The sequence below is a fragment of the Desmodus rotundus genome, chromosome 1, assembly GCF_022682495.2.
Source record: "Desmodus rotundus isolate HL8 chromosome 1, HLdesRot8A.1, whole genome shotgun sequence".
Lineage (NCBI taxonomy): Eukaryota > Metazoa > Chordata > Mammalia > Chiroptera > Phyllostomidae > Desmodus > Desmodus rotundus.
Window position 1 is genome coordinate 97,649,347 of NC_071387.1, and position 25,639 is coordinate 97,674,985.

General features: G+C 57.8%; 3 protein-coding genes across 6 annotated transcripts; 1 reads left to right on the forward strand and 2 right to left on the reverse strand.

Annotated features, from left to right (window-relative positions):
• Positions 1-4,247: 4,247 nt before the first annotated feature.
• Positions 4,248-6,954, reverse strand: POLR3K (RNA polymerase III subunit K). 2 transcript variants are annotated; one of them, XM_045189664.3, is made up of 4 exons: positions 6,731-6,954; positions 6,063-6,150; positions 4,980-5,080; positions 4,706-4,826 (listed from the first exon to the last, which is right to left on the reverse strand). In XM_045189664.3, exons 1-4 carry the CDS (start codon positions 6,839-6,841, stop codon positions 4,752-4,754), a joined length of 375 nt encoding a protein of 124 aa, XP_045045599.2. In that variant the 5' UTR covers positions 6,842-6,954; the 3' UTR covers positions 4,706-4,751. The 2 variants fall into 2 exon arrangements, with proteins under 2 accessions (XP_024409171.2, XP_045045599.2); XM_024553403.4 differs by lacking the exon at positions 4,980-5,080 and having other exon boundaries at positions 4,248-4,826; positions 6,731-6,940.
• A 108-nt stretch (positions 6,955-7,062) lies between these two features.
• SNRNP25 (small nuclear ribonucleoprotein U11/U12 subunit 25) lies at positions 7,063-10,057 on the forward strand. Its single transcript, XM_024553101.3, has 5 exons — positions 7,063-7,296; positions 8,059-8,149; positions 8,374-8,479; positions 8,705-8,779; positions 9,238-10,057. Exons 1-5 carry the CDS (start codon positions 7,255-7,257, stop codon positions 9,293-9,295), a joined length of 372 nt encoding a protein of 123 aa, XP_024408869.1. The 5' UTR covers positions 7,063-7,254; the 3' UTR covers positions 9,296-10,057.
• RHBDF1 (rhomboid 5 homolog 1) lies at positions 10,041-24,834 on the reverse strand. 3 transcript variants are annotated; one of them, XM_053927363.1, is made up of 19 exons: positions 24,706-24,834; positions 16,772-16,912; positions 16,572-16,702; positions 16,194-16,298; positions 15,412-15,625; positions 14,771-14,980; positions 14,576-14,698; positions 14,342-14,499; positions 13,639-13,896; positions 13,418-13,529; positions 13,228-13,302; positions 12,978-13,139; positions 12,279-12,379; positions 12,095-12,158; positions 11,611-11,705; positions 11,305-11,380; positions 11,139-11,239; positions 10,877-11,030; positions 10,041-10,743 (listed from the first exon to the last, which is right to left on the reverse strand). In XM_053927363.1, the coding sequence occupies exons 2-19, from the start codon at positions 16,886-16,888 to the stop codon at positions 10,324-10,326; spliced, it is 2,676 nt and encodes an 891-aa protein (XP_053783338.1). In that variant the 5' UTR covers positions 16,889-16,912; positions 24,706-24,834; the 3' UTR covers positions 10,041-10,323. The 3 variants fall into 3 exon arrangements, with proteins under 3 accessions (XP_053783338.1, XP_053783350.1, XP_053783341.1); XM_053927375.1 differs by lacking the exon at positions 16,194-16,298; XM_053927366.1 differs by lacking the exon at positions 16,194-16,298 and having other exon boundaries at positions 16,572-16,912.
• Positions 24,835-25,639: the final 805 nt, after the last annotated feature.

Genomic DNA, 25,639 nt, shown 5'->3' on the forward strand with positions numbered 1-25,639 from the left:
GACAGAACAGGACAAAAACCATAGGATTTTACTCACATGAGGAATACATAACAAAAACTAACAAATGAACGACTAGAACACAACAAAAACAAACTCAGACACAGAACAGAATGGTGGTTACCAGAGGGGCGGGAGTAGGGGAGGCACAGTGCGTCGAGGAGGTCAAGCGCAGGACGCCCGGGAAGCAGGCTTGCGGTGGGGAGCGCCCAGCAGAGGGCGCAGGCATCGGTAACAACGCCATGCCCCTGCGATTCACCCGCGATGCTGTCGGCAACGTTACCTCGATTTTTTAAAATAATTTTTTTTAAGTTTTAAGTAAACTACGAATATCACGTTTTTAAGGCACAGTGGAAAGTGGGCTATTCTGTCCTCAGACTGGATGGTGAAGACTGTTGGCCGCGTAGACGCCCCCGCAGGTCGGCATCCCCAGCCCAGCGCCCGCGGCTGGCACTGTTCTCAACACGCAGATTCCTTCACGAAAGTTAAAAGTAAAAACAAGGCAAACAAATAAAATTTCCAAGTGGGTCGTTTGTACACCAAGCAAGGAAGCAACTTACTGATTGTGACTTATTTGTGTTTGACTGCAGGAGCAAGAAGTGTGCCCCGAGAAAATAAAACGAACGCAATCAGCCTTGTGAAAGCAGTTGTCTTAAAACTTGAGGACACCCTCTAGGCCGAATGTAATTTCAACCCCTTAACAGTTAAGGAGTAGTTAGTTACATTTATACAGTCCTAAAATTATTTCAGCCCTTTGAAGGCCACCGCAAGACTGATGTGGCCCCGGTGAAAATGAGTTTGACACCCCTGCTCTAGGGGGTGCTGGAATAAATCAAAGTGCATCAGCACACTTAAAAAAAAATGAAGGACCCTGGCAGCAACCTTGATAGTCAATTCTAAATGACGCGAACGCTCTGCAGTCATTTTCCCTGGCTCCTGATGAAGCCACAGACATTAGTGAAATTGCTCAGTGTTGTTTCTTCGAGGAGTCAGTGCCTCAAGGCTGAGTGGGGAGTGGCTGAAGAATTAGCCTCTATGCACAGTCTGCAAAGAACAACTAACAGTTATAGGCAAGAACATCTTCAAAGGCCCTGGCCAGCGTGGCTCAGTTTGTTAGAGTGCCATCTCACAATTTTGCAGGTTCGATTCCCAGTCAGGGCACCCGCCTAGGTTGTGGGTTCAATCCCTGGTCCAGGCGCAGTCCAAGCACAGAAGGAAGTCAGTTGGTACTCGTTCTTGCATCCATGTTTCTCTCCTCCTTCCTCTCTCTAAAAAAGCAATGAAAAAATGTCCTTAAGTGAGGGTTAAAAAAAAAGAACATTTTCAAAGCTCAGAAAATACTAATTTAGTAGAACTTGGAGTGGGATCTGCCAATACGTGTTATCATTGATGGTGGTAAAAATATACACAGAGGATGAAAAAGCTCAGGTGAAAAAATTTACAAAGCTTGTAAAAACATAAACCATTTATATAAAGACTATGGTTTTTCCACTGTATTGTTTATCAGCAAATACTTTCAGGAAAATATTTGCATGTCTCCTCCATATTGAATGTCAAGAATGAATTTCATGCACTTAACTAGCATTAACAAATGCGCATTTGCATTCAATTTTTTTAGAAGTTTTTTTCTTAATCCTCACCCGAGGACACGCTTATGGATTTTAGAGAGAGGGGGAGGGAGGGAGTGGGAGAGAAACATCAACTGGTTGCCTTTCGTAGGCACCCCAGTCAGGGACTGAACCAGCAACCCAGGCATGTGCCCTGACTGGGAAACAAACCCGTGACCTTTCGGTTTGCAGGACGACACCCAACCCACTGAGCCACACCAGCCAGGGCATTTGCACTCAGTTTTGATGACAAGAAACACTACTAATTTTGAACCTCAATTAAGCAAAATAGTATCCATTATTTCCATAGAATTTCCAAGTGGGTCGTTTGTACACCAAATGTGTTATAAAATACTATATGCGATTACTATGGTCACAGTTTGAACTCCACCTCCAAAAACTATTGTGAAAGTTGTTTTCTTGGATTCCCCTAGGTTTTGACTCTCGACCCACAAAGTCTAAAAGTGACAATTACTATCTCCATTTTACACACGAGGAAAGGAAAGCAGAGGTCGAGCAGCTCGGCTGAGGTCTCCCACGGAACACGCAGACAGGCAGGCTACCTTCAGAGTGCATGGGCTTCCCCCACAGATCCACGCTGCCTCCAACAACAAACACAGACAGAAGAACTGGCACCTGAGGAAATAAAAGTAGTGGCAGAACAGAAGACACTAAAGCACATGATAAAATTACATTTGTAAAACCAGAACAAACTGTCTTGAAACAGAACCAGTCACAGATAACGGGCCCAGACCCTGGCTGACATGCTAACCGCGACCAAGAAAACAAGCACGTGAAACCTGCAGACTCATCATTTCTGGACTGAAACTGGGTGCGGCTCCCGGCGCATCATGACACAGGGCTTCTGGGCTGAGCTGACCTGAAGACGTCTGGATTTCTAGGTTTGAGATGCCCAGAATGCATGGATGGCGGGGGAGGCAGCAATGCCCTACTGTTGCTTCCATTGCTGCTGGTGGTGTTTTTCACAGGCTGGACGCCCACAGACGCAGCTGTCATTTACCCCACCGTGGAAGAGTTCGATCATTCCTAACACGCCTGCAGTGCCCTAACAACCGCAGCCTTCCTGAAGATCAACGCAGTACGGAACGGACGAGTCCAAGGTCACAGCAACAGTGAAGGTTTTCTGGGTCAAAGAGGCGCTCGCATTTGGCTGCTCCTGGTCTCATGTTGGCCTTTGGCTCTCTGGCTGCATCGTGTGGATTCTCTTTGGAGGTTACGTTGCTGAAGAAAAGCCACAGCATACCCTGGAATTGCTGTGTTTCCCCAAAATGTCTTCACCTTTTTTTATTTTTTAACCCTCACCCGAGGATATGTTTTACTGATTTTAGAGGGGCTGGGGGAGAGAAACATCAATGTAAGAGAGAAACACCCCATACACACCCCGATTGGGACAATGCTCCAACCAACTGGGCCCCTTCACCTTTTTTGGAGGACTGGTTTTTAACCTTGGCGGCACTGAAGACTTATGCCGGTGAAAGCACCTGGTTTACTGCTGCTGCTGTACAGCAGCCCGCCTGGTTTTTTGGTTTTTACTACTCACTCCCAGTCTTTTGGAATGCCTTTTTTTTTTTAAGGAGAGGGTAAGGGAGAAAGAGAGGGAGAGAAACATCAATGTGTGGTTGCCTCTCACACGCCCCCTACTGGGGACCTGGCCCGCAACCCAGGCGTGTGCCCTGACTGGGAATCAAACCAGCGACCCTTTGGTTTGCAGGCTGGTGCTCAACCCACTAGGCCACGCCAGCCAGAGCTGTAATGCCATTCTTCAAACTGTTTTCTGAGTGTAGTCTCAGCTTAAATTTGTGATACTAAAATCATGACAAATCCCTATTTAAACAACAAAATCAACTGTGGTATACATTTGATTAACTCATAAAATGTTAAAGAAAACTACTTCACACGAGTAATTTTGTAAAGTTTTAGCATGGCATAACTTGTAAAAATAAAAATAAATTACAAAAAGAAAAAAATTAATCGTTTCTAGGAACAATACCAAGACTTAAAAGTAAAAACCTGTATCAAAGGCATAAATTTAAGTCCCATAACTTTACAAGTGAGACTTCATTATTAAGAGATTTGGAGCCCTGGCTGGTGTGGCTCAGTGAGTTGAGTGTCATCCTGAGAACCAAGAGGTCGCCAGTTCAATTCCCAGTCAGGGCACATGCATGTGTTGCAGGCCAGGTCCCCAGTTGGGGGCATGAGATTGATGTTTCTCTCACACGTGAATGTCTCTCTCACACATCAATGTTTCTCTCCCTCTCTTTCACCCTCCCTTCCCCTCTCTGTAAAAATAAATGATTTTTTTTTTTTTAAGAGAGAGATTTGGAAAAGCAATGAAGTCCAAGGCTCTGAGCACACACTCAATCAGTGAATAACCTAGATCCTGTCCCCAGCTAGTTTAAAGTGTCCTTTTTCTTTCAGAGTGGAAAGAACACACAAAGTATAAAAACATAGTATCTGATAAATTGATTGTAATCCTAAGTAGCAAGAATAGAAATAATATATTTAAATCTACATCATTAGCAATTTTGTAACCAGTTTAGTCCTAAGTACGGAAGTTAATTTTGGAATCATGATTTGTGGTTTGACATCTACCTAAATCATATAAAACACTGAGAAGGGCAATCAATATTAAGCTTTTCATTTTAATTAATATTCAGGAATAAATTTTTATTAAGTTTGTAATTAACAGTTAAATATTTAGGAACAACTAATGTACAAAATTAGTAAGTTTTGCTTTATTAGCTGTGCAACGTAAATATTTAAGATTGTTGGTCGATAGTAAAAGAGTATCAATTGTCCAATAAACGCACAGGATGAATGAACAGGACCTTACACAGAGTGCTCTTAGTTGTGGATGGCCCCCCCCCACAGTCTCCCTGGACATCAGTGAGCTCACCCGCTGGTTGGCAGGTGGGCTGTCCATTTCCTGACACCCTGGTCAACAACCCTAAAAACGCTGGCTTTCCACCACACCAGCAGAGACCCTCGGGCCACACAGTGCTCGCTCCCCGCTAGGAACCCACTCCGGGGAAGCGAGGTGAGCAGCCACGAACACAGCCGGGCCGGCCTGGCTCTAGTCCCGCCAGCGGTGCCCACACTGAGCGCTGCAGCACTTGTAGAAGGTGGTCATGGGCTCGTCCGCAGAGCGGGTCTGAAGCTGCATGAAATAGGCACGAGGATGTTCACATTTGGGACACGGCTCTAGAAACAAGAAAAAAAAACAAGTGACCCTCACTGATGTTTGTGACCGACGTACCTCTTAGAAGTAGGTGTTCGGTGAAAGGCAGCAAAGACCCTCCTCACTTATCTAGTGTCCCCTGTACCGTGATTTAAGGTCCCGAACAGTGCTCTCACCCCCAGTATGCTCTCCCACTGAGGGATCCAGGAGAGCTTGCAAACTCCTCTCCTCCCCGCCCTGGGTCCCACGACTCTTCCCAGATCTGGTTGAAGATGGGCTGGAAACAACGCAAAAGGTGACTTACGGCTGCTGTGTGAATTACAGGGTGGACGCCCCACAGACCCCCCCTAACGAGTGCAACGCGCGCCCTCTCACCTTCCCGGAGAAGCTCCAATGGAAGACTCACCCACTTCCCTCGTAGTCGGGGAAGCATTCTGGCAGTTAGCACCTCAGGCTGTTCTTGCCCAGGTCTCACCGCACCTCCCACACCTTTTCAGAGGGCCCCGAGGCACACATTCACCTTCAAAGTGATTTCACTTTGAGAAACTAACCCCGCTCTTGAGGGAAACACCTTCACACTCTCGAACACCATTTTGAACATCTGGTACGTAATTCATCTTTGAATGACAAATTCTGCCACTGCTAAATTTTTAACATAGCAGACGGGTGGTCTTCTACGGGAGAAAGAGACAGTACTAGTCGTGACTTAGTTCCTTCTCCCCTCAGTACTGGTCGCGTCTAGGGCTCTTCTCCGTCTTTCTGCCGTCACAACTATCACTATCAGAAATGAATCAAGACTTGAAATAAACATTTATTTTACTAAGACTGCAGTTTAATGCTCTCTGGTGTTAACTTTTAAAACTCTGCGTTAGAGCAAAAAGGCCGTATTTTTCCTTGGTTGATTTGCATTACTCCTGCCATTGCTGCCGTCAGAGCTACCGCCCGCTCAGGGCCCAACACTGTATAAGCTCACTTTGCGCTCTACCACCTGTGAGTAGGGACTAGCCCCCGAGAGGTCAGGGACCCCGAGGTCATACCACAGTAAGAAGTCACCCCGAAACTCGAACTCAGGCACGCATGGCTCCAAGGCTTGCTCCAACATCATTTGTGTAACAAATAAGTTATTAAGAAACAAATACACTTTCTATCTTTAGAAGCCCACTTCCTGTAAGTAGCCACAGATTCTGACAAGGAGTGGCGGTCAGCGGCCTCCTGTTTTTATCCACAACTCGGTAATAAAAAGGGTTTTCCTTTCCTACCTGCAGTAGAGTCAACATTCTCCCAGGCAGCTGCTCCACCAAGCACATCATCCACTTCTTTCAGCTTTGGATACTTCCGATTTGTAACCTAACGAACAACAGGAAGACTTTCAGCTCCAGGTCAGTGAACAGGACAGACCTGGGCCACCGAACCGTATCTCCATACCTGCCCTCAAGAGTCTCCCCAGACTTCCTTCAACACTGACTGCAGTGACACTAACTGCAAACAAGAACGTGCGTGACGGGAGAGCCTCCAAGAGGCTGGTGTTGGTACGTGAAATCAGAGAAGCGAGGCTCGAGGGAGAGGTTGGGTCCTGTGAACCCTTTAGCTTCCACTGAGTAAGCGGGGGAACTGCCGAGGGTTTCTGAGCTCGGGACGGTCTCGGGTTGACCTAAAAGTTACCAGGACCACTCTGACCGCTATTGTGACCCCAGCGTAGGGAACACATGTGTTAGCCGCCAGCCCAAAGGGAGGTAACGACGATAACCCAGGGTGACGGCGCTAGGAAGGGACACACGGACGGATTCTAGGTGGACTCGAAGGTAGAGCCGATCGGAAGCGGCCGGGAGAGAACCGGCGGGTAGAGGCGGACTCTGGGAATGGCGGGCGTGGAGCGCCTGGAGGCCTGTGGGAGGCGCCCGGCCCGACGCCGGGCTCCGGAACGCACCTTGCGGGTGATGTTGTGCACGTAGGGGCAGGTGTTGCAGGCGAAACGGTGGCAGCGTTGTCCCTCTTCCACGATGAGCCCATTCCCGCAGCCTGGACAGAAGAGCAGCATGGCAGATGACTTGCCCTGCAGGTCCCCGCAGTCCCTGCGGTCGTTTGGGTGCCGAGGCTGTGTCTGGCCCGAACTCACGTCGGTCCTGGCCACCGCCCCCTCAGCCCACCAATAGACACGCCGATTCCGCGCTCCCAGCGAGCACTGCGGCAGGCCATCTTGGACTTCTTATTGGTTCTGGCGGAAGCCCCACCCCTCGATGCTCCTCCGGCGGAACTGCGTGCGGCTCTCCCGGCAGTGCACGCCCAGCGTCCCTCAGCAGACAGCCGGTGCGCACGGAACTCTTGGGACGTCAAGGCGCCCTGGAGGAGGCGGAGGCGGCGGCACCGCCTGAGGTGCAGGAGGACGAAGAGGATGAAGAGGAGGCCCTCCCGCACTCCGAGGCTGTGGACGTGTTCCAGGAAGGTCTAGCCATGGTGGTGCAGGACCCGCTCCTCTGCGATCTACCGATCCAGGTGCGCGCGGGCAAGGGACCGGGGTTGTTCCCCGCTGAGCCCTGCGTAGGGGGCGTGGACCGGCCCCGGGTGCTGTTGGGGGCAGTGGCCCAGAGACCTCAGTAAGGCACCTCTGGGCGTAAACGAGAGTCTTAATCAGGGCCGGGCCTAGGATGGGGCAGCGAGGCTCTCGCCTTGGGCACGGAATTTAAAAGGGCGCCAAAAACCCAGTTATGAGGATACCTAACATTTTAACACATAGGTTTGTAACTCAAAGTTGGTGTAAAAAAGCCTATGGCAAACAAAATAATAAAGACACAGTCATTATTACTGGGATTCCCCTTCTCAGGCTTCAGTATTAGTTTGTCCATCATGGAGTTTTAGAATTAAACTACTATTTTCTTCACCTGCCGCAACCTGGTCCTGAGGCCCAGGCCTGGATCCTGGTTGGTGGTCAGGGGCTCTCAGACCGAGCTGACCAGCAGGGTTCTTTCTCCTACCCATCCCCTGGTGAGAGGATCCAGGGCTGTTCATTCTTCTTGCCTGTTTCTATGTTCCTTTCTTCTGAGCCTCTGCCCACTTTGGACTTTAAATAGAAAACATGGTGGAGCGTGAGTCCGAGGTGCCGAAACACTGGGAAGCTCTAATGTATAAGCAAGAGTCCCTTCCCTTTCTTGTCCTTCCTAAAATATGGCACCAGTTTTTGGACACTGTCAGCTTGTTTTTCTGTTGTTGGGGGTGGAAGAGAATCGGGCTCCCACCTCCACTCTTGGTCTTTTCTAGGTTACTCTGGAAGAGGTCAATTCCCAAATAGCCCTGGAATATGGCCAAGCGATGACAGTCCGAGTGTGCAAGATGGATGGGGAAGTCATGCGTAAGTGCCGCCCAGCTCCCTCAGGCCATGCAGGCTGCGCTGCCACAGGGGCTGGGCAGTGGGATGGCAAGAGGCCATGTCCAGGGGGTTGGGGGCAACCACAAGCCCACCCTGCCCGAACTTGAGCCTCGGTCAGAAACAAGGCTTGACAGGGCTTCTGGGGTTCCTCTCCTGCCATCCGAGGCTGTGGCTGTGGGATCTTCTCTCATTTGTCCTTGTTGCAGCTGTGGTTGTAGTACAGAACGCCACGGTCCTGGACCTGAAGAAGGCCATCCAGAGATACGTGCAGCTCAGGCAGGAGCGTGAAGGGGGCATTCAGCACATCAGCTGGTGAGTAGGCATGGCTCCTGCTGGACATGGGCTTTTAACTGCCTGGTCTCCGCTACGAAGCACTGACATGCGACAAGCTCCCTGTCACCATCCTTCAGATGCTTCAGACAGGGCGGTGCCTCTGCGCCTAGGGGTTACGCACCGCGAGCCCTTCTCACACCCAGCCTCTGCATCCCAGCTGCCCGCTGCCCCTGCTCGGGGTTTACCTGAATCCCTATCTTGCAGGTCCTATGTGTGGAGGACGTACCACCTAACTTCTGCGGGAGAAAAGCTCACAGAGGACAGGAAGAAGCTCCGAGAGTAAGTTCAGGCCACGTCTTGAGCTGCAGGGAGGCATGCGGACTATGCCCTCCAGTTTCTCGTGCTCTGCCAAAGGACTGGGCCCTCCCAGCCGGCTCTTCAGCCAGTTCCTGGGAATTTGAGACTAGGAGAGTCCCTGGCTAGACCGATGTCCTCCTGCTGGGGGCTCTCCCTACTAGGAGAATGGGAGGCAGAGGAGCAGTGAGGGGCCTGCTGTTTCTTACCCGTGGCAGTTCAGGGCTACGCAGAGCCCGGAAGGGAGGAGAAAGAGTGTGTGGGGGTGAAAGGCTGCCCGCTGGCAGTTAGGGTCATTGGGAGGGTGGCCACTGCCCGTCCTTGCCTGCCTGGACAGCACACTCTTCCCTCTGTTGTTTCTTGGCTTCTCACGAGCCTCAAGTGAGGCGTCACAGGCATAACCGTCTATAGGTTGGATACCGACATTTTTCCTTCTCTTTCAGTTATGGTATCCGGAATCGGGATGAGGTGTCCTTCATCAAAAAACTGAGGCAAAAATGACCCTCCAAGCAGGACAACTGTGTGCACGTGGCCAGGCTCCTCCCTGGCAGGAGTAAGCCTTGGGTCACTGCACTGTCCCCTACCCACAGAAGAGGGAGACTCACCAGCTGCGCACAGCTGGAACTGCCAGAGTGAACTCCGGGCCCTCGGGAGTAGGACGGGTGAGCCCATGCTCAAGACCTGAACTTGACCCCTCCCTGACCCAAACACCATAATTTCACGGCAGATCCCACAGGACTGTGGGCATGGCCTCATGTACAGAATAAATCTCTTTGCCACTTAGAAAAGTCAAGAAGCCACAGTACCAGGGTACAGGGGCCTAGCACAGCCCCCATCATGGGGGAGGCACGGGGCAGAGAATGGTGCAGGTGAGCCGGTTGCTCTGAGCCCTGCAGCAGGCAGGAAATAAAGCAAAGCAACCGGCTTTCTGTTTCCGCTTGTGGAGAAGCAAGAGCACAGCCGTGTCCAGGGCCTCCAGCCTCAGCCCACGGGGTCCGTCCACCTCAGTGCCTTCCCTGGGCTCCTGGAATGGGAGACAGCCTGGTGCTGAAGTAGCAGCTGCTGGCTGGGCTGACGGGGGCCCTTCTAAGTGTGTGGGGACATGTGGCAGCTGACCCATGGGTCTGTGTCTATGGCTATCAGTCACTCTAAGGAAGGGGGGCAAGGTGTGTCCACCTGGCTTAAGGACTTCACTAGGGGGAGGTGCCATGGACATTTTCCCTCAGGAAGGAGGAGACAGCTGAGGTCAAGTTAGTGGCAGCTAAAACGCTCCCAGTCCATTTATTGGCCACACGAGGTGGTAGTCAAGAGACTAGTTAGAAGGTAATCACAGGAACTAGTGTAATAAATGCCCGGAAGTACAAGAGGTTCGACAGCAGCGAACAAGGCACAAGAGGTCTGTGTCCAGGAAACAGGCAAGGCACCCACAGGGCTTGCTTGACAAGGCCCCGTGGCCTGTGAGGCTCGGGGTGGGCAGTCCGCCTGGCTCCAGCCTGCTGGAGGCCTGTGGCCCTGGCGCCCCCGCCAGCTCAGTGGAGCTGGGCGTCCAGCTCATACTTCTCACAGAACTTGTCAGTGAAGGGGATGCAGGTGAGGAACTCACACCACTCACAGCGCACAGGGTAGAAGTAGAAGAGGACCACCAGGCCAGCCAGGAGGCCCAGGAAGACCACCTGGAAGACGATGATCTGGCAGCGTTTACGGTACAGGTCAAACTTGCCAAAGCTGATGTAGGGCAGGAAGGCAAAGGAGAGGAAGAGGCCGCTGACGAAGCCTGAGATGTGCGCGAAGTTGTCGATCCACGGCAGCAGCCCAAAGGTGAAGAGGAAGAGTACCACCGCCAACAGCTTGAAGAAGGCGCGCCAGGGCCGAGCCAGAATCTGCCAGCTCTGAAAGAGCTCCACGAAGAGGCACGCCAGGATGCCGAACTGCGAGCCAGCCGGGCCCACCTGTGTGGGCCGTGGGGATGCTGAGCAGGGCCCTCGGACGCGCAGCCATCCCACCTCTCGTGGCCCAGACAGCACGGCAGGACTAAGGAGCCAATTGGAGATGCTCCCAGGCTAGAACCTGGGGCAGCCTTACCTCTGCTCGGTATGGCAGGAATATGGCGCTGGCCAGGTTACCGGTGACGCCGCTCAACAGGTAGATGATGGCTATGCGGTGCCAGCCTGCTAGCTTCTCCAGGTCCCTCAGGACAGTCATCTGGAAGCAGACGGACACCAGGCAGTGCAGGATGCTGTGAGGTGGGGAGGGGGGCACTCAGCAGGGAAGGGCATCCCCTCGCCAGCCATTCCTAGGGTCCCTGAGACCACCCAACCCTGCTCAGCCTGTATGTGTCACTTGCCCGGCGTGCAAGAAGAGGGACAGCCAGAGGCGGTAGAACTGGTCGGGCACCTCGGGGTTGAGGAAGGGCAGGAGCCCGCACACGTCATCCATGCAGTGCACCTGCGCAGAGGGGCCTGTCAGCGCCTGCATGGTGGGGGCAGGGGGGCGTGACCCTGGACGCCTACCTGAGAGCAGAGTGTGGCCTCCTCGTGGAAGTAGCCCCTCATGAAGTCACAGTACTCCCGGGAGGTGATCTCACACCTGGAAAGTCGAGTCAGCGTTGGGAAGCCTTGCAGAGGGGGCAGCCGGAGCCCAGGGGCAGAGGTCCCTGATTATACCACGCAGGCCTGGGTCTCAGCCCCACTCCCCTGTCTGTTGGCCCTGGAGAAGCCCAGACCCTCTCACCCCACACCCTCGCTATCTTGCGTTATCCCTGGACTCCACAGAAGGGCAGAGACCCAGGGCCCCTTTCTGCGTGCAGGCACACCCACCTGCCCTTGGTGCCGATGCAGCAGGGCCGGCCTGTGATGACACAGTCCATGTGGGGGTGGTTGGTGTGGTTCCCCGCGCTGTTTTTGGTGCATATCTGGGTCACAAATGGGGCGAGTTGGGTAGGGGCCTCCTCCAACCCTGGGCCCACACTGTGCTTTGGGGGTTGGGCAGAGGTGGACATGCTCCTATAGTAGAAAACAGGCCGTGCCTTCAAACAAGCTACCGCATCCTAAGCCTCAGTTTTCCCATCTGTCAAGTTGAAATCATGTCATTTGACCTCCCAAGTCTATGTGGTTCTGGCTACATGTTCAGAGGGGCAGGTTTTGGTGGAAGGATTGGCTAGGCCAAGACCAACGGCATTACATCCGAAGACAGGGCGGTCCCGCAATGGGGACCTCCTGGCCTTATAAATGAGTGAGGTGCAGACTCCTCCCCCACACGATACAGGTGACTCCCCAACCCCAGCCATCTATCCCAGCTCACCGGCCACTTGGTGATGTCATCTGGCCACTCATGGGGGTCCTCAGAGGATGGCTCGTCACACACCCTGTGTGAGCCCAGGAGGTGGTCAGACCCCGCTTTGTCACCCTTCCACCCAACCCAAGGGAGCAGCTACACCTCCTCCACTGCTCAGGGAGGGAGGGAGGGACAGGCCGGCAGCACTGACCTGGGGTCCTGGTGACAGACCGAGCCAAACTGCCGCTTGTGGCCAGCGAGGTCTGGGACACCGGGGTGGACAGGCCACTTCACCCACACAGCCAGCGTGGACTGTGGGAGACAGGGCCAGCCTCAGGGCCTCCCCCACCCAGCACGGTCTCCAGAAGGCAGGAATAGAAAGCAAAACACCAAGACCCTCCTGAGCCCACAACCCAAAATCTACCCATTTACACACTGGAAATGTGCGTGTACATGGCGTAATTCTGTTACAAGCTCAAGAACATAATTCATATTAGTGTAAAATTAAAAACCACTTGTGTCCAAAGTTAGGGCCCGGTGTAAGTGCTGGCACCTCCTCATAAAGTGAGGTAATGAAAACTTGGATGACTCTTTTTCTTTTGTAGTTGTTTAGTGGAAAAAATAAAGCAATACCACTTCCATAAACTTAAGACTTGCACAAAAGCAAAACACAGATAAAGAGCCCACCCCAGCCAGAGACATCGCACGACTCCCTGACGGTGCCTGTGGGGCGAGCCGGAGGGGCTGGGCGTGGCTGACCATTACGCGAGGGCCCTCGCACAACGGGAAGGTGTACCGTGCTGCGATCCAGGGTAAAGGACAACTCAACCAGCTCCACCCGGGGTCGCACCCTGGCCACAAGCACACTGCGCAGAGCGGCGGGGCACGAGCTGCGGGCAGGGGCACGCACCGAGCACTCCTCCGCCGAGGTCTGCACGCAGCCCGACCGGTCATTACGCACACAGCAGGCGGAGTGCTTCTCCCGCTCCCGCGCAGCGAGGATGAAACTGTGCACCTGTGGGTCCTGGCGCATGCAGGGCGCGAACTTGGCGCCCAGGTGAATGAGAGCCTCCTACAGGGGGCGCAACGTGCAGCTGAAGTCCTGGTCAGCTGCCGGCCCAGCGTCCTTGCCCACCCACCCTGCCAGGCTCCTCCCTCACCGAGCTGGGCCCGATCCAGAAGTTCTCTTGCTGCACGTACTTGACATTCTCATAGACCCCACGGTTCCGCAGCACCTGGGAAGTTGGGGGGAAAAGATCAGAAGGAGCCCACTCTTCTTCCAGAGTGGGCAGGAGGGAGTCCAGAGCCCGGACTTCACTGGTCTGGGCCTGGAGAGGCACTGGGGCTCACCGAGTCCACGGTCTCATGCTGCGAGAAGCCCACGGGTGCGATGCCGTAGATGCACACGGCCAGAATGGTGACCAGTGAGTGCACGAAGGTGAGCCAGTAGGTGAAAAAGGGCCTGAGGGGCGGAGCGTCAGCCAAGGCGGGGAAGGTGGCATCTCCAACCCGAAGCCCCCACCCCAACGCAGAGTCTTGCTTGCCACAAGCCACATCCCCTCCGTGCCTACCTGTGGTCATCCATGTCCTCGATCTGGCGTTTGACATAGCTGTCGATCCGCTTGCGGTAGGTGCGGTTGGTGAGCCGTCCCACCATGCCCAGCCCATAAGGCCTCTTCTCCCGAGCGAAGAACCTGCGCACCGGCATAGCAATGCGCTGGCCCCTCCGCTGCCCCACCGTGCTCACCACCTCCTGACGCAGACGCACCCTGGGCTGCGGGGCCACGGGGCCGCCCTCCTTCTGCTTCCGCCAGCCGCGTTCCAGGGGCCTGGGGGGAAGAGGCACCATGGTCACCTCCCATGCCAGACCCCCATCCTGCTGCAGTCTGGCCCAGGCCAGCCCAGGACAACCTTCTGTCTCTGTCTTGCTCCCACGTAGTGGCGAAGACTCTGTGCGCCCTCCTCCTTACCAGTAAAGAGCAATCCTGAGCCCTTCTGGTAGGAAGACGGTAGGAAGGTGGGACCAGATCTACAAACAGTTCCCTGGCCTCCCCGCTGAATTCTGTGCAGCCTCAGGGCTCTGGGACTTCACTTCTGTTCCCCAGGTGGGCAGCTGAGACTTGAATGGAGCCCAGCCCTGGGTCAGCCAGCCACAGTAGCCAAGGGGACCCCTTCCCTCAGCCCTCCAGGGCATCCTGCCGGGCCCTACTGCTCCTGCCCTCCGCCCCCAGCCCCGACTGGACTGCCCGCCCTCCCCACACCGCTCCCACGCACAGCATCAGGTGGCTGCGCTCCAGCTCCGTGCGGTCCAGGGCCCCCCCTGTCAGGTCCGTCTGGTCCGGGGCTTTCTCCCAGTCCTTGAGCGCTGCCTCCGATGGGGACTCGAACACCTCATCTGGGTATGTGGACAGCTCCTCGTGAAGGACACCTTCCTGAGCAAACACGCACGGTCAGGGTGGAACACATAGGTGGAAGGGTCCAGGGGGACGGACACCCCTGTGCTCTTACCCGGGCAAAGAAGGAGGTGTCCAGCTCATCGGGGAAGTCAGCTGTGTCCTCCTCCAGGAAGCTGGCAGGAGTGAAGCTTCGGCGCTGCACCCGGCGCAATGTGCCATCCCTAACAGAACGACCCTGCCAGCGAGGAGGTGAGCATGTGGCATGCTACCAGGTCAGCCCCAACCCCTACCCAGCCCCTGCACCCACCTTCACCAGCGCTGCAGCTGCCCGGAAGCTCATCTTGGCCACAGACTCACGCTTGCGCCGCCGTGGAAGCCGGTTGAAACCCGAGCGGGAGCTGGAGAAGGAGCAGAGGGAGGCAGCACCCGGAGTGACGGGCGTGTGCGGGGTACTCAGGCCATCGGCGGTGTCATCCGCCATGCGGAAGGCCCGGCCCCGGGCCAGGGGGTCTATGATCTGGCGGAGGGGAGGAGATGCAGGAGTCGGGGGGCTGGGTCATCACCCCAAAGGCTCCTTCCCCACCCCAGCCCCACTGTGGAGAACACAGCTGCCGCTCCTCCCACGCTCCAGTGGGTGCCTGGACAGCATGGGTAGCCCCCCACCCCGCTGCACCCAGAGGGGTCCCTCTCCCCGCCTGTAGGGCCTTCACGCTGCTCTTCACCCTGGGATGCTCTCCCATCCAGAGCTGGCCCCATGATAGAATCCCAGGAACCTGTCCCATCCCCCAATCCTCCCTTCCCAGAAAGTATCTTAGGTGTCTTTATGGGACCATCCGACCCCCATCCCAGACCATGAGTTTCAAGGAACCTCCTCCGCTCAGGTGTCCCCAGCTCAGCCCAGGGGAGCAGAGTGAGCAGCCTTTGGGAGGCAGCGGGGGGCAGGCACACCTTTTGCATGCCCAGCTGGCACGGTCCGACGTACAGCGGCGGGGGCGTCTCCGTGCTGGTCAGGGAGGCATTGTCCTGGCTGGGCAGGTCTAGCTCCCGGATGACCTGCGGCTTCAGCTTCCCATAGCGCTGGCTGCAGTGACGAATGCTCTTGCGCTGCCACTTCTGGGTGCTGTCACTGTCTCTGCTCACTCCGAACCAGTCAGCTGTGCCCCTGCCATGGGAGGGACTCAACAAGGGGAAGCAGATCTCTCCCCTCCCCAGTGGGGGCCTCACAGGCCCACCGCCTGCGTAGCATGCTTCCCCCCCGGCCTCCATCACTCCAGGGTCTGGGGTCCAGTTGAGCTGCGTCCAGTGAAGAGGATGAGTGGGTCCCAGCCTGGCTGCCCCCTAAACAATTAGCCAACTGCAAATTCCCCTAGAACCGCAGACAATAGGCCTTGTCCAGGTGAGCACCTTACCCAGGCCCACACCCACCCCTGAGAAACGGGTTTGTGAGGAGACACAGCATCCAGAGATGGTACTCAGAGCTCAGCCCTTAGCTCGTCCGGGGACAACCGAGCCCTGGGCAGCAGCTTGACCTTGGACGCCACAGGACTCGAGCAATGGGCACTGCAAGCCCAGGCAGGTTGCCCACAGCCCTTGGACATGCAAGCAAAAGCACAGACAGCACCTGCCAGTAGGAGCCCCAGGGAATGCAAACCGAGCTGCCAGCTCCCAAGAGGCCCCAAGCCATGCACACACCAGCTGATGCTAACGCACTCACACCCTGCCCGAGGTACCTGAGCAGAGACCGAGAGAGAGACCGGCGCTGTGGGAGTGCCCTGCGGGCAGCAGGGGAGCCCAAGAGGGGCAGAGTGTGGACGCGCCCAAAGCGCACCTGCCGGCTGTTCAGGAGCCAGAGCATTGGGGTGGGGGAGACAGAGAAGGAGAGAGCAAGTGCTGGGGGCAGCAGAGAAGGGTGGTAGGTGAGACGAGTCAGTCCCCAAGCAGGAGGAGGCAGGGGTGACAGGGGGAACAAGACTGAGGAGAAAGCCAAGACAGGAGGGGCCCTTACCCCATTCCCAGCCTCGCTACCTGAAGGGGACCCCGTGTGCCTGCCTCTGTCCCACCAGCCCCCAGCTCTCGACCCACGGAGCAGCCAAGGCGGAGTGTCGTACCTGCGGATGGTCTGTGTGATGGATGTCTGGCGCTGCAGCACTGGCCGGCGGGGCTCATGGTAAGGCGAAGGGATGTGGGCCGTCTCAGCCGGCATACTCACACTCCGCAAGAAAGCCTGGCGTCTCAGGGGCTGGGCAATGGGGTCGTGGTGAGGGGGCTGGATGGGAAGCACCCACAGCCCAAGCGGGCCAGGGCCTACCTGCAGGAAGCTGGGCTCCTCTGCCACGGGGGGCGCCACAGCCGGAATGTCCAACTTCAGCCAGGGTGGCTTCTTGCGCTGCAGGCTGCTGGTGCTGTCCCTGCGGGCCTCGCTCATGGTTCCGGGTGCGGCAGTGTGGGCCTAGGAGGCGATGTGTTATTCACTGACATGCTGACAGATGCCTGAAGTTCCCTGGGCCCAGACCCGGGAGAAAGGAGACGCGGTAATAGCCCTAACCAGGGTGGTCCCGGCTCCCGCCGCCGAAGCCCCAGGAGCTCAACGCGGATGTGCACGGTCCCTGCCGCGTTCATCCCGACATGCATCGCTGGGCACACGCCAGGCTCCCAGACAATATAAATTTATGTGACAGGTATTAAAGCAACTACTGTGAGCCACTCTTCGGTGCTTGGGTCACATAGGTGGAGAAACAGAGAAACCAAACTAGACAAATCCCTGCCCTCCTGGAACTAACAGTCCAAACACACTATAACCTGTAAGTAAGCAGATAACACTGTGTTAGAAGATGAGAGGTGTGATAGGCACAAAATCGGCACATTGCTGTTGCCAGGGGCAGTGAGGCCTCCCTGTGAGGTGACACCTGAGCAAAGGACGGAAGGAGGAGATCAAGTTAGAAAGGCTGGGGGTGGAGGGTTGTTCCCGGCACCCGGAACTGCCAGAGCAGAGGTCTGGGGAGACGGGGCCCCAGGCAGGCTGAGGAGCTCACCGCAGTCTGTGCACAAGGCAAGCCTCAGCCCGCACCCTCTTAACCACCATGCCGTCTGCCCCAGACACAGAGGGCCCCTACGTCCGCCACTGGGGTGTGTGAAGACCTGGTGTCACAGAGGCGTGGCCGCGTGGCTTCCCAGGGTTGCTGCAGCTGCCACAGCTGCCACAGCGCCTCCTGAAACCCACCTGGGCGCAGATGCTGCCGTGACCACCAGGGGGTGCCATGCACCCAGAAAGAGCAGCAGAGCAGCTCAGCTGCGGCAGGGCCGCTTGTCCAGCCCCAGACCTAGGCATCTGAGACCCAATCCCAAATCTATCACTTAGGTGCAGAGTAAGGGCCCAGGACCCAGAGCAGAGAGGGAGGCCAGGGTTTGGTTTGGGCCACCACTGCCTGGCCATGGCACTGGGAGGCCAAGGTCATGTGACCACAGCTTACTTGCCATTGTTTCCCTCCTTACAAAGCATCACTCTCAGGACAGGTCTGGATCGCCCTTCCCAAAGAAGGGCCACAAAGGACCTGAAAACAGGATACCAAGGATTGGGAGGGTTCCCTGAGCACAACGGGGGACACAGGTACGAGGGGAGTGGCCAACCAATACTGGGGCAGAGACCCCCAAATTCCTCAGCCTCCTCAAAGAGATTCAGATCCCAACAGGTCTCTAACCCACCTACCAACAACCCTAGAAACAGCTTCCACTTCTGAGCCTCCCTCCCAGCTGCTCAGAGTAAATACAGGGAAGGCCCCTCCCATTCCTTAGAAATAAGGATACTGAGGCCTGAGAGCAGAGGCTTGACTTGCCCAGAGTCACATATTCAGGGTAGCGTAACTGAGGACAGGCCCGGGACACTGCTCACGGCTCCGCCTGCTCTTACAGCCCCGGGAAGGGCTCGGGGAAGCTCTGGCTCTGCACTGGCCTGGGACTTCCTGAGGAAGGCGTCTGCTCCCACTCCGACACAGCCCAGGGAGGGCACAGAGTGCTGGGCAGAGCTCCTCCTGCCCCTACGCAAACCAGGGACAGGCCCGGGACGGTTTCTCACAGCTGCCACTGGGACTATATAGACCAAAAACAGCCCTGGTTGCTGCACACAGCTCCTCCTGGCCCCCCGTCGACTGGGGGCCGGGCCAGGCTGTGGGGGGCAGCTCCTACCGGCCTTACACCAAACAGGGTAAACTATTGACTACTACTCACAGTTCCCCCTGGCTCTACAACGGCCAGGGCCAGGGCCAGGGCACTGCTCACAGGTCCTGTGGCCCCTATAGTGAACTACTCATCACTTATACTCCGCCTGGCCCTGCACCAACTAGGGACCGTTCGCACGCCCTGCTCACAGCTCCCACTTGCACTACACCAACCGGGAACAGGCTCGGTGGGAAGGAGTCCTTCAGGGATGCCTCTCTAGGCTCTTACTCCGTCCCTCATGGTCCCACCTCTTCTCTGAGCTGACTGTGCACCCAGGGGTCTCTCCATTCAGGTAGCCCCCTCAGAGCCAAGCCCCTGTCCCCTCCCTTCTGGTGTGATCTCAGGACAAGGGCTGAAGGCAGCATTTGCTCGTACACAGCCAGGAATCCCTTCTGGGCACCTACCCCGGCTGATCCCCACAATGTGGGGTCCGACAAAGGGGTCCCTGCAGAGGGACAAAGGCAGGCAGGGTCTGGTGGGGGGCAGTGAGCAACAGGAATCCTCCTGAAAATGGGTCTCCCAGGCGCCTGAACCAGGAGAGCAGCCCTCCTCCGACTCATGTTACAAGCCCAGCCCAGGCCTGCGTGCCCCCTGGTGTGCTCAGCAGGGGGGGGGGGGGCAGTCCTCCCTTCACAGATCATGTGGACTTAAGATCCCCCTGCTGCTGGTAAGGAAGTGGCTGGGAAGGGCAGCCTGGGGTCTCAGGCACTAGTGGTGGAATGTCAGGCAGCACCAGGCACGACGGGAAGACAGCCGGTGATCACACAGGGCACCCAGAACCTGCAGGGCTGTGACAGCAGCCCGTGTGCCCTTCGAGGCACGGTCAAGCCACGCCTGCCAGGTGGTAATCCAGGCCACCTGCCCCCCGAGATTGTGCTGGACCCTGCAGGGCCTTATGGGTGAGAAACCAGACAGACGGGAACCCCTTTAGCATTTCAGATGGGGCGGCTGTGCTGCCTGCGGTCCGTGCCTGCCTCCCGGCCACCCGGTGCCCCGTGTAGCCTCGGGGTTCTCGCCTGAAAAGCAAGCCAGTGCTTCTGGTGGAGTCACTGTGAGGTCCAGAGAGGCACAGGGCCAAGAGTGGCACCTGGGGCCACTGCCGGGAATCTGCCGCCTGGGGGCTGGGGGACTGGCCTCTCCACGCCTAGGTGATATTCGCTGGTTCCCCACGCAGCAGTACAAGGAATCTCTGCCAGCTGATTGGTTGGCTCCCCCCACCACACACACACACACACACACACACACACACACACACACACACACACACACACGACTTTCCAGGGCTCCCACTGCCCGCCCCGCCCCCTGGCTCTCCTGACACCTGGTTCCTCCCATCTCAGGGCCCGGCCCCTGCACATGCACACTGCCCAACCTCAGTCAGGCTGCCTTCCGCTGACCGGCGCTCCTGGCCCTGGACTCCCCCAGCACAGCTCAGTTCACCCACGTGTGTGCTGCCCCGTCACCGCCAGGCCCGCCGTGCTCCAGAGCCCCTGCCAGGGAAACACCGGCCGCTTTGGAGCACAGGCTACAGATTCCTGTCGTCCTTGTGATCTGGGTAATGGGAGATTCCCGACGATGGCCCTTCAGTTGGGTCTGGAGGAGGAGCCGACTGTATGATCATGTGGGGCAGGAACAGCACAAACAAGGAGGGGGGAGCGGGTGGTCAGCATGCACAGGCAGCGTGAACACAGGGCCACGAAGCTCACAGCGGTGGCGCCAACTCCCTGCCCATGTACCCGGACCTCCTGATGTCCCTTGCCTCCACCCAACCCCTCCTGTGCTTCGCACAGAGGCAGGAGGGGGCTCTGTAGCCCACACAGCTCCAAGACACCCAGCCTGCCCTCCCCGTGTGCCAGTTCCCCATCTGGGCCTCAAGTGGGTGGGATTCCCAAGGAGGGCTCCACACCAGGACCCAAGGGCGTGGGGGAGGGGCAGGCCCAGGCCGGACAAAGAGTCTGGACTGGGGAGGGATGCAGTGCCTGTCCAGAGGACACAGTGGCTCAGTGTCCAGGCCTCCCCTGGGTGTACAGTGGGCTCTTGTTCCCAGGCAGCCCCTCATGGTGGAAATCCCAACAGCATCTCCTCTCTGCTGACCCCTCGGTGCAGGGAGAAACCACAGCCCGACTGCCCGGGGTCACGCAGCATCTGACTCACTCTGGCGACACCGGGGCTGCCCACCCAGGGCTGCCCGCCGGGGGCCCAGCCCATCAGGAGACTCCCAAAGGAGCATCTGGAAGTAAAGTGAGAATTGCTGACAAAACAAATGCCAAGGGTGGAGACCCAGCCCAGCAGGGGGACACGAAATGACACTGCTCCCCAGACGCTTTGAACAGCTCAGGAAGAGTATGAGGCAAGATGAGCTGAGGTTGGGGGCAAGGCCCCGCAGAGTCACAGGACCCCTGGGGCTGCTTTAAGCAGCAGTGAGAGGGGTGGGAACTGCTACAGCCATCAGGGCAAAGGGCTGGGTGGGGAGCAGGGGGATGGTCCCACTGACCCAGGTTCCTGCTCTGGGGTTGACTGAGGACCCTTCAGGCTGGCCCTGTGCAAGGGTGCAGGAGGGGCCGGGACGCAGAAGCCAGGGTAGGGAAGCCAGGGGCCACAGCAGTTCCTGCCACACAGGCCGTGCTAAAGAAGCAGAAAGGCTGACGCTGCCTGCCAGCTCTGGGGAGCAGCCTAAGCAAGGTAGCCAAAGGAAGGGCAGCGTGCCCGGGGGTAAGAGGGCCCAAGATCGTGTGCCATGAGCAGGAGCTGTGGGGGGTACTGGGGACAGAACCCCTCAGAGATGCCCTGTTTGGGAAGTTGGGCCGAGAGGCAGGAGGAGGCTGGGGAGAAGTTCTGGCCTGCCCGGGCCTGGCCAGCAGCCATGGCTGGTGTGAAGCTGAATCCCCAGGTGTGAGCAGCAGCCACCACTATGCCCAGGCCTCCCGCACACTTGCAGGACCATGCTGGCAGGGGTAGCCAGAGGCCAAGTGGATGGCCCGGCCCCAGGACCAGGCCTGCCAACCATGGGCTCCCTGCCCTGCCCAGCCCGGGGGACCGCCCACCACTGAGGTCAGCTGGAGCATGGGCCCCACCCCAGGACATTTGCCCCAACGTGTCCCCAGCTCACCTGAGCATGGTCCCAGAAGCCAGCTCCTCCAACCTCCCCACTAGAGCCCTGATCTGTGACCCTCAGTCTTCTGTTTGGCCCCTAATGTAAAGCCCAGCCCCGATCTCCCATGGGAGGGGGGTCATCAGCTGTCTGGCAGCCCAGAATCCAGTCCTTGACCACCCCACGCTGCTGGATGGTAAAGCGGAAGTCACCTGTCTGGGCTTCTTAGCCTCGTCTGCAGATGGCATTGTACCGGGAGGGATACAGGCCAGGCCCTCAACCCTCCTCAACCCTCCTCAACCCTCCTCAACCCTCAGAGGGGAGCTGGGCAGATCTGAGATCTGGCCGATGACCTGCACAGTGCCCTCTACCCGTCAGAAGGTCACATCATATCCCTGCCTCCCCATGTCACCCACCACCGGCTGTCACCCCGAGGAGCTGCAGAGGGCCAATAACAGAATGGCAGAGTCTTCCTGTTGGAGGAGGCCCCGCAGGCACGGGGCCCTGAACTGGGAGGGCGATGCACAGGGTAGGAAAGGGAGCGCTGAGTAGGAGCACTGTCCAAAGGCTCCGCAGGCGCACGGGGCCCAAGGGTTACCAATGGCCAGAATGAAAGCCCCTGACCCTGCTGGGTCTGACAGTGCAGACACACCCCGGCGTGTGGGAGCCCCAAGGCTCAGGGAGGTCGAAGGACCGACCTGTCCACGCCACAGTCAGCAAGGGGTAGGGGCAGAGACTTAACTACAGCAGATTGTGGGGGTGACAATCTGGAGTCTAGCTGCACCTCAGGAGTTAGGTGATAGCAGCCCCTCAAACTGCAGAGGGAAGGGGCCCCTATCCCATCACCATGCCGAGTCCCCAGGCAGAGGGCCACTAAGTGCCCATAACTGACTCCACACACGTACCCGCCGTACCCGCCGGTACCCAGACACCCTCAGGGCTTAGCAACACCTTCCTAGGACACAAGGGCCGCTGGATCGTGCTGGAGAGGCCCCACGGGGGAAACCGATTCCCTGACGTCTGCTATCGGAGCAGACATGGCTGCAGTCATCCTAACCCTGATGCACCTGCCTCACGCCGAAGACCCCCGACTGACAGCCGAACTATCACGAGCCTTGGGAGAGATTCTCTGCACCCATCTTATAGCCTTGGGCCATGTCTGTCCAGAGCTGGGGTGAAAGGGACCTGGGGGCCTGCCTAGCTGGCCCTGGCCACAGCCCCCAAGGTAAGGGGCAAGCCCATGGGTTCCTCAGGCTGTGGAGGGCTGTGGGGCCCCTCTGGACCCTCCCTCCACCCTCTCCAACCCAGATCATCTCAATTCAGGGAGAAGTCACCCTCCAACACACCAGCCCAGAAAACAGGCAGAAGCCGAGGAACCCGAGCCTTGGACAGAAAGTCGATCCCGTCACAGACACCAGGATGGGGAAACCGGAGCCAGCGTCGAGGATCCCCTCACATCCGGGGAGAGCAGCAGTGGGGGTGGAGGTGCCACCCTGAGCAGCGGTGGGAGCTGAGAAGACCCTAAGAGGGCCCTGAAAGGCAGGGAAACCTGGGTGATTCTCTCTGAGCCAAGGGGGCCCTAGAATGGAAGCTCCCAAAGGCAGGGGTTTGTCTGGCCGGCACAGTGGCGCTGGATGAGGGGTACTGGTCACAGCAACACCCCAGCTCTGCTGCCCTGGGTCATCAGTCTGTGCAGTGGGAGGCAGCTCAGCCAATGGAGGCTGCTTAAAGGGGTGACACCTTCAATCTGGGGCCACTTGACTCCTGTGCCCCCGTTAGCCCCTGTCCAGTTCTCAGGCAAAAGGGCCCAGATTGCCCGGAATGACTCCTGGTGGCAGGGGCTCAGCCTCAGGGACCCCTCCGGCCCCAGCCGGCTACTTGGTCTGCTGGGTTTCTCCCAATGTCTGGGCAGGAGATAGGGGGCTAAGGCTGGTTCCATGGGGGTGGGGAGTGCCCAGCATCTAGCTGGGCCAAACCTGAAAAGCCAGTTTCATCCTTGAATCTTCTCTGCCAGGAAGTCCCAAGGTGTATGTGGGGTGGGGGGGTGGGGGGGTCTTTTCTAGCACAGAGCAAGGCCTCCAGACTGGGGACTCCCTGCCCATCCCCCCACTCGGCCCCACAGACACGCCCCAGCAGGGCGACAGCCAGCCCTCACCCCCTGCCCTGAGCAACTGGGGTCCCTCCATCTCCCCAGCCAAGAGAAGGCCTGTTTCAAGGCACCCTGCGGCGGCCTCATGCTCAGCCCTGGCCTGCTCCTCTTGACCGCTGAGCGCCGGGTAGGGGACTGTCTTCGGGAGTACCTCCCAGAGCCCTGCGGTTTCAGTGCTACAGACGGGGCAGAAAGGGGCCCATCTCCACCCCCGTCTCGACAGCTACGGCTGTAAGTGCTGATACGATTCCCGTCCCCAGGGAGTACAGCTGGGACCAGGGTGATCCCAAGAAGTTCCACCCTCTGAGCCCTAGTTTCGACTGGGAGACACCACCCGCCAGTGGTGGCCGGGAAGGAGAACCTCGGTGGGGAGGGTACAACTGAGGGGTCCGGAGACAACCCCGGACTCCGAGTCCTCCCGCTCCCGGGACCCTCAGCTGTTGGGCGGGGGCTGGAGCCTAGCTGTCCGGCCTGGTCAGCCCGCTGGGACATGCTAATCCAGCCACGGGCTATTTTTGCGGCGCGCCGGGTTTGGAATCCGGGGTAGGGCCGCCTCCGCGGGCGGCTCGGGGAAATCCAGTAAGTAAAGTTCGGGCGCCTCGGGCGGGGAATGGCCCGAACCCCGGATCCTGACCCGACCTGGACCCCAAATCCGCCCCGGCTCCAGCCGCTGCCACCGGCTCTGGCCACGGTGTGCTGAGGGCCGGCCCCAAACGCAGCGGACGAAGCCCCGGAACCCGCCCCGCCCGCGGCGCCCTGCGCCTTCCCGGCGGGCGCGCTCACTCACCGCTGCCACCGCCAGCACCCGGGGTCCTCCGGGCTCCTGAGGGCCTCCAGGAAGGGCTGCCACTGCCGGCTGGGAGGGCTCCCGCGCCGAGTCCCCGCCCGCGCGCCCGCCCGCCCGTCCGGCCGGCCCGCCCGCCGGGAATGCCAGGGTGAGAGGGGCGTGCGCGCCGGGGGCGGGCCCGGCCGGTGGGGGCGGCCGCACTGACTCAGGGCTCAGGAATGCGCGGCCCGCCCGGCCCGAGTCACCTCCTCCGGGAAGGCGACTGAGCTCCATTCTCCCCAGAGTCCAGCAGCGGGGACACCTGTGACTGGGGGGTCCCGAGAGCCGCAGCTGAGGAGAGACGACCTGGTGGCCCAGGTGGACGGAACCTGATGGTCCACTACAGGCCTGGGCTCCTCAGCCTCTCCCTGACTCCAGTGACTCCTGACCTTTTTCTGCTTTGACTTGTGCTTGACAAAGGGGGTGTGGGGGGTGGGAGAGTGTCTCTGGATGTCCTGTAAAGCAAACCACGAGCCTCCCCAAAGGCCCACACTGACAGGTCACTTACCTGCACCTCCCCAGTCCCACAGGAGCGATCACACTTACTCTGCACACAGTCCCACTCACACACACGTGCTCATACATTCATGCACTTACACACACTCACACATCTTCATTCACTCACACCTGTTCACGCAGACTCACCTACACCACCTACTCACACACACAACTACACACGTTTGTGCCCACTCTCACACATTTACACATGTGCACGTACCACAGTCATGCACTTCCATTTGTGGGTTTACACACCCATGCACACACTCACCAAAGGCAGGATCAGAGCAGTTACCCCGTCCTCAGGCTGTGCTCCCCACCCCTGGAAACCCTGCTCCCCCAACAGGCACTCCCAGGCCAGCCTGAGCCTACAGCCCCTAAAACTTTAGAGCAGAGG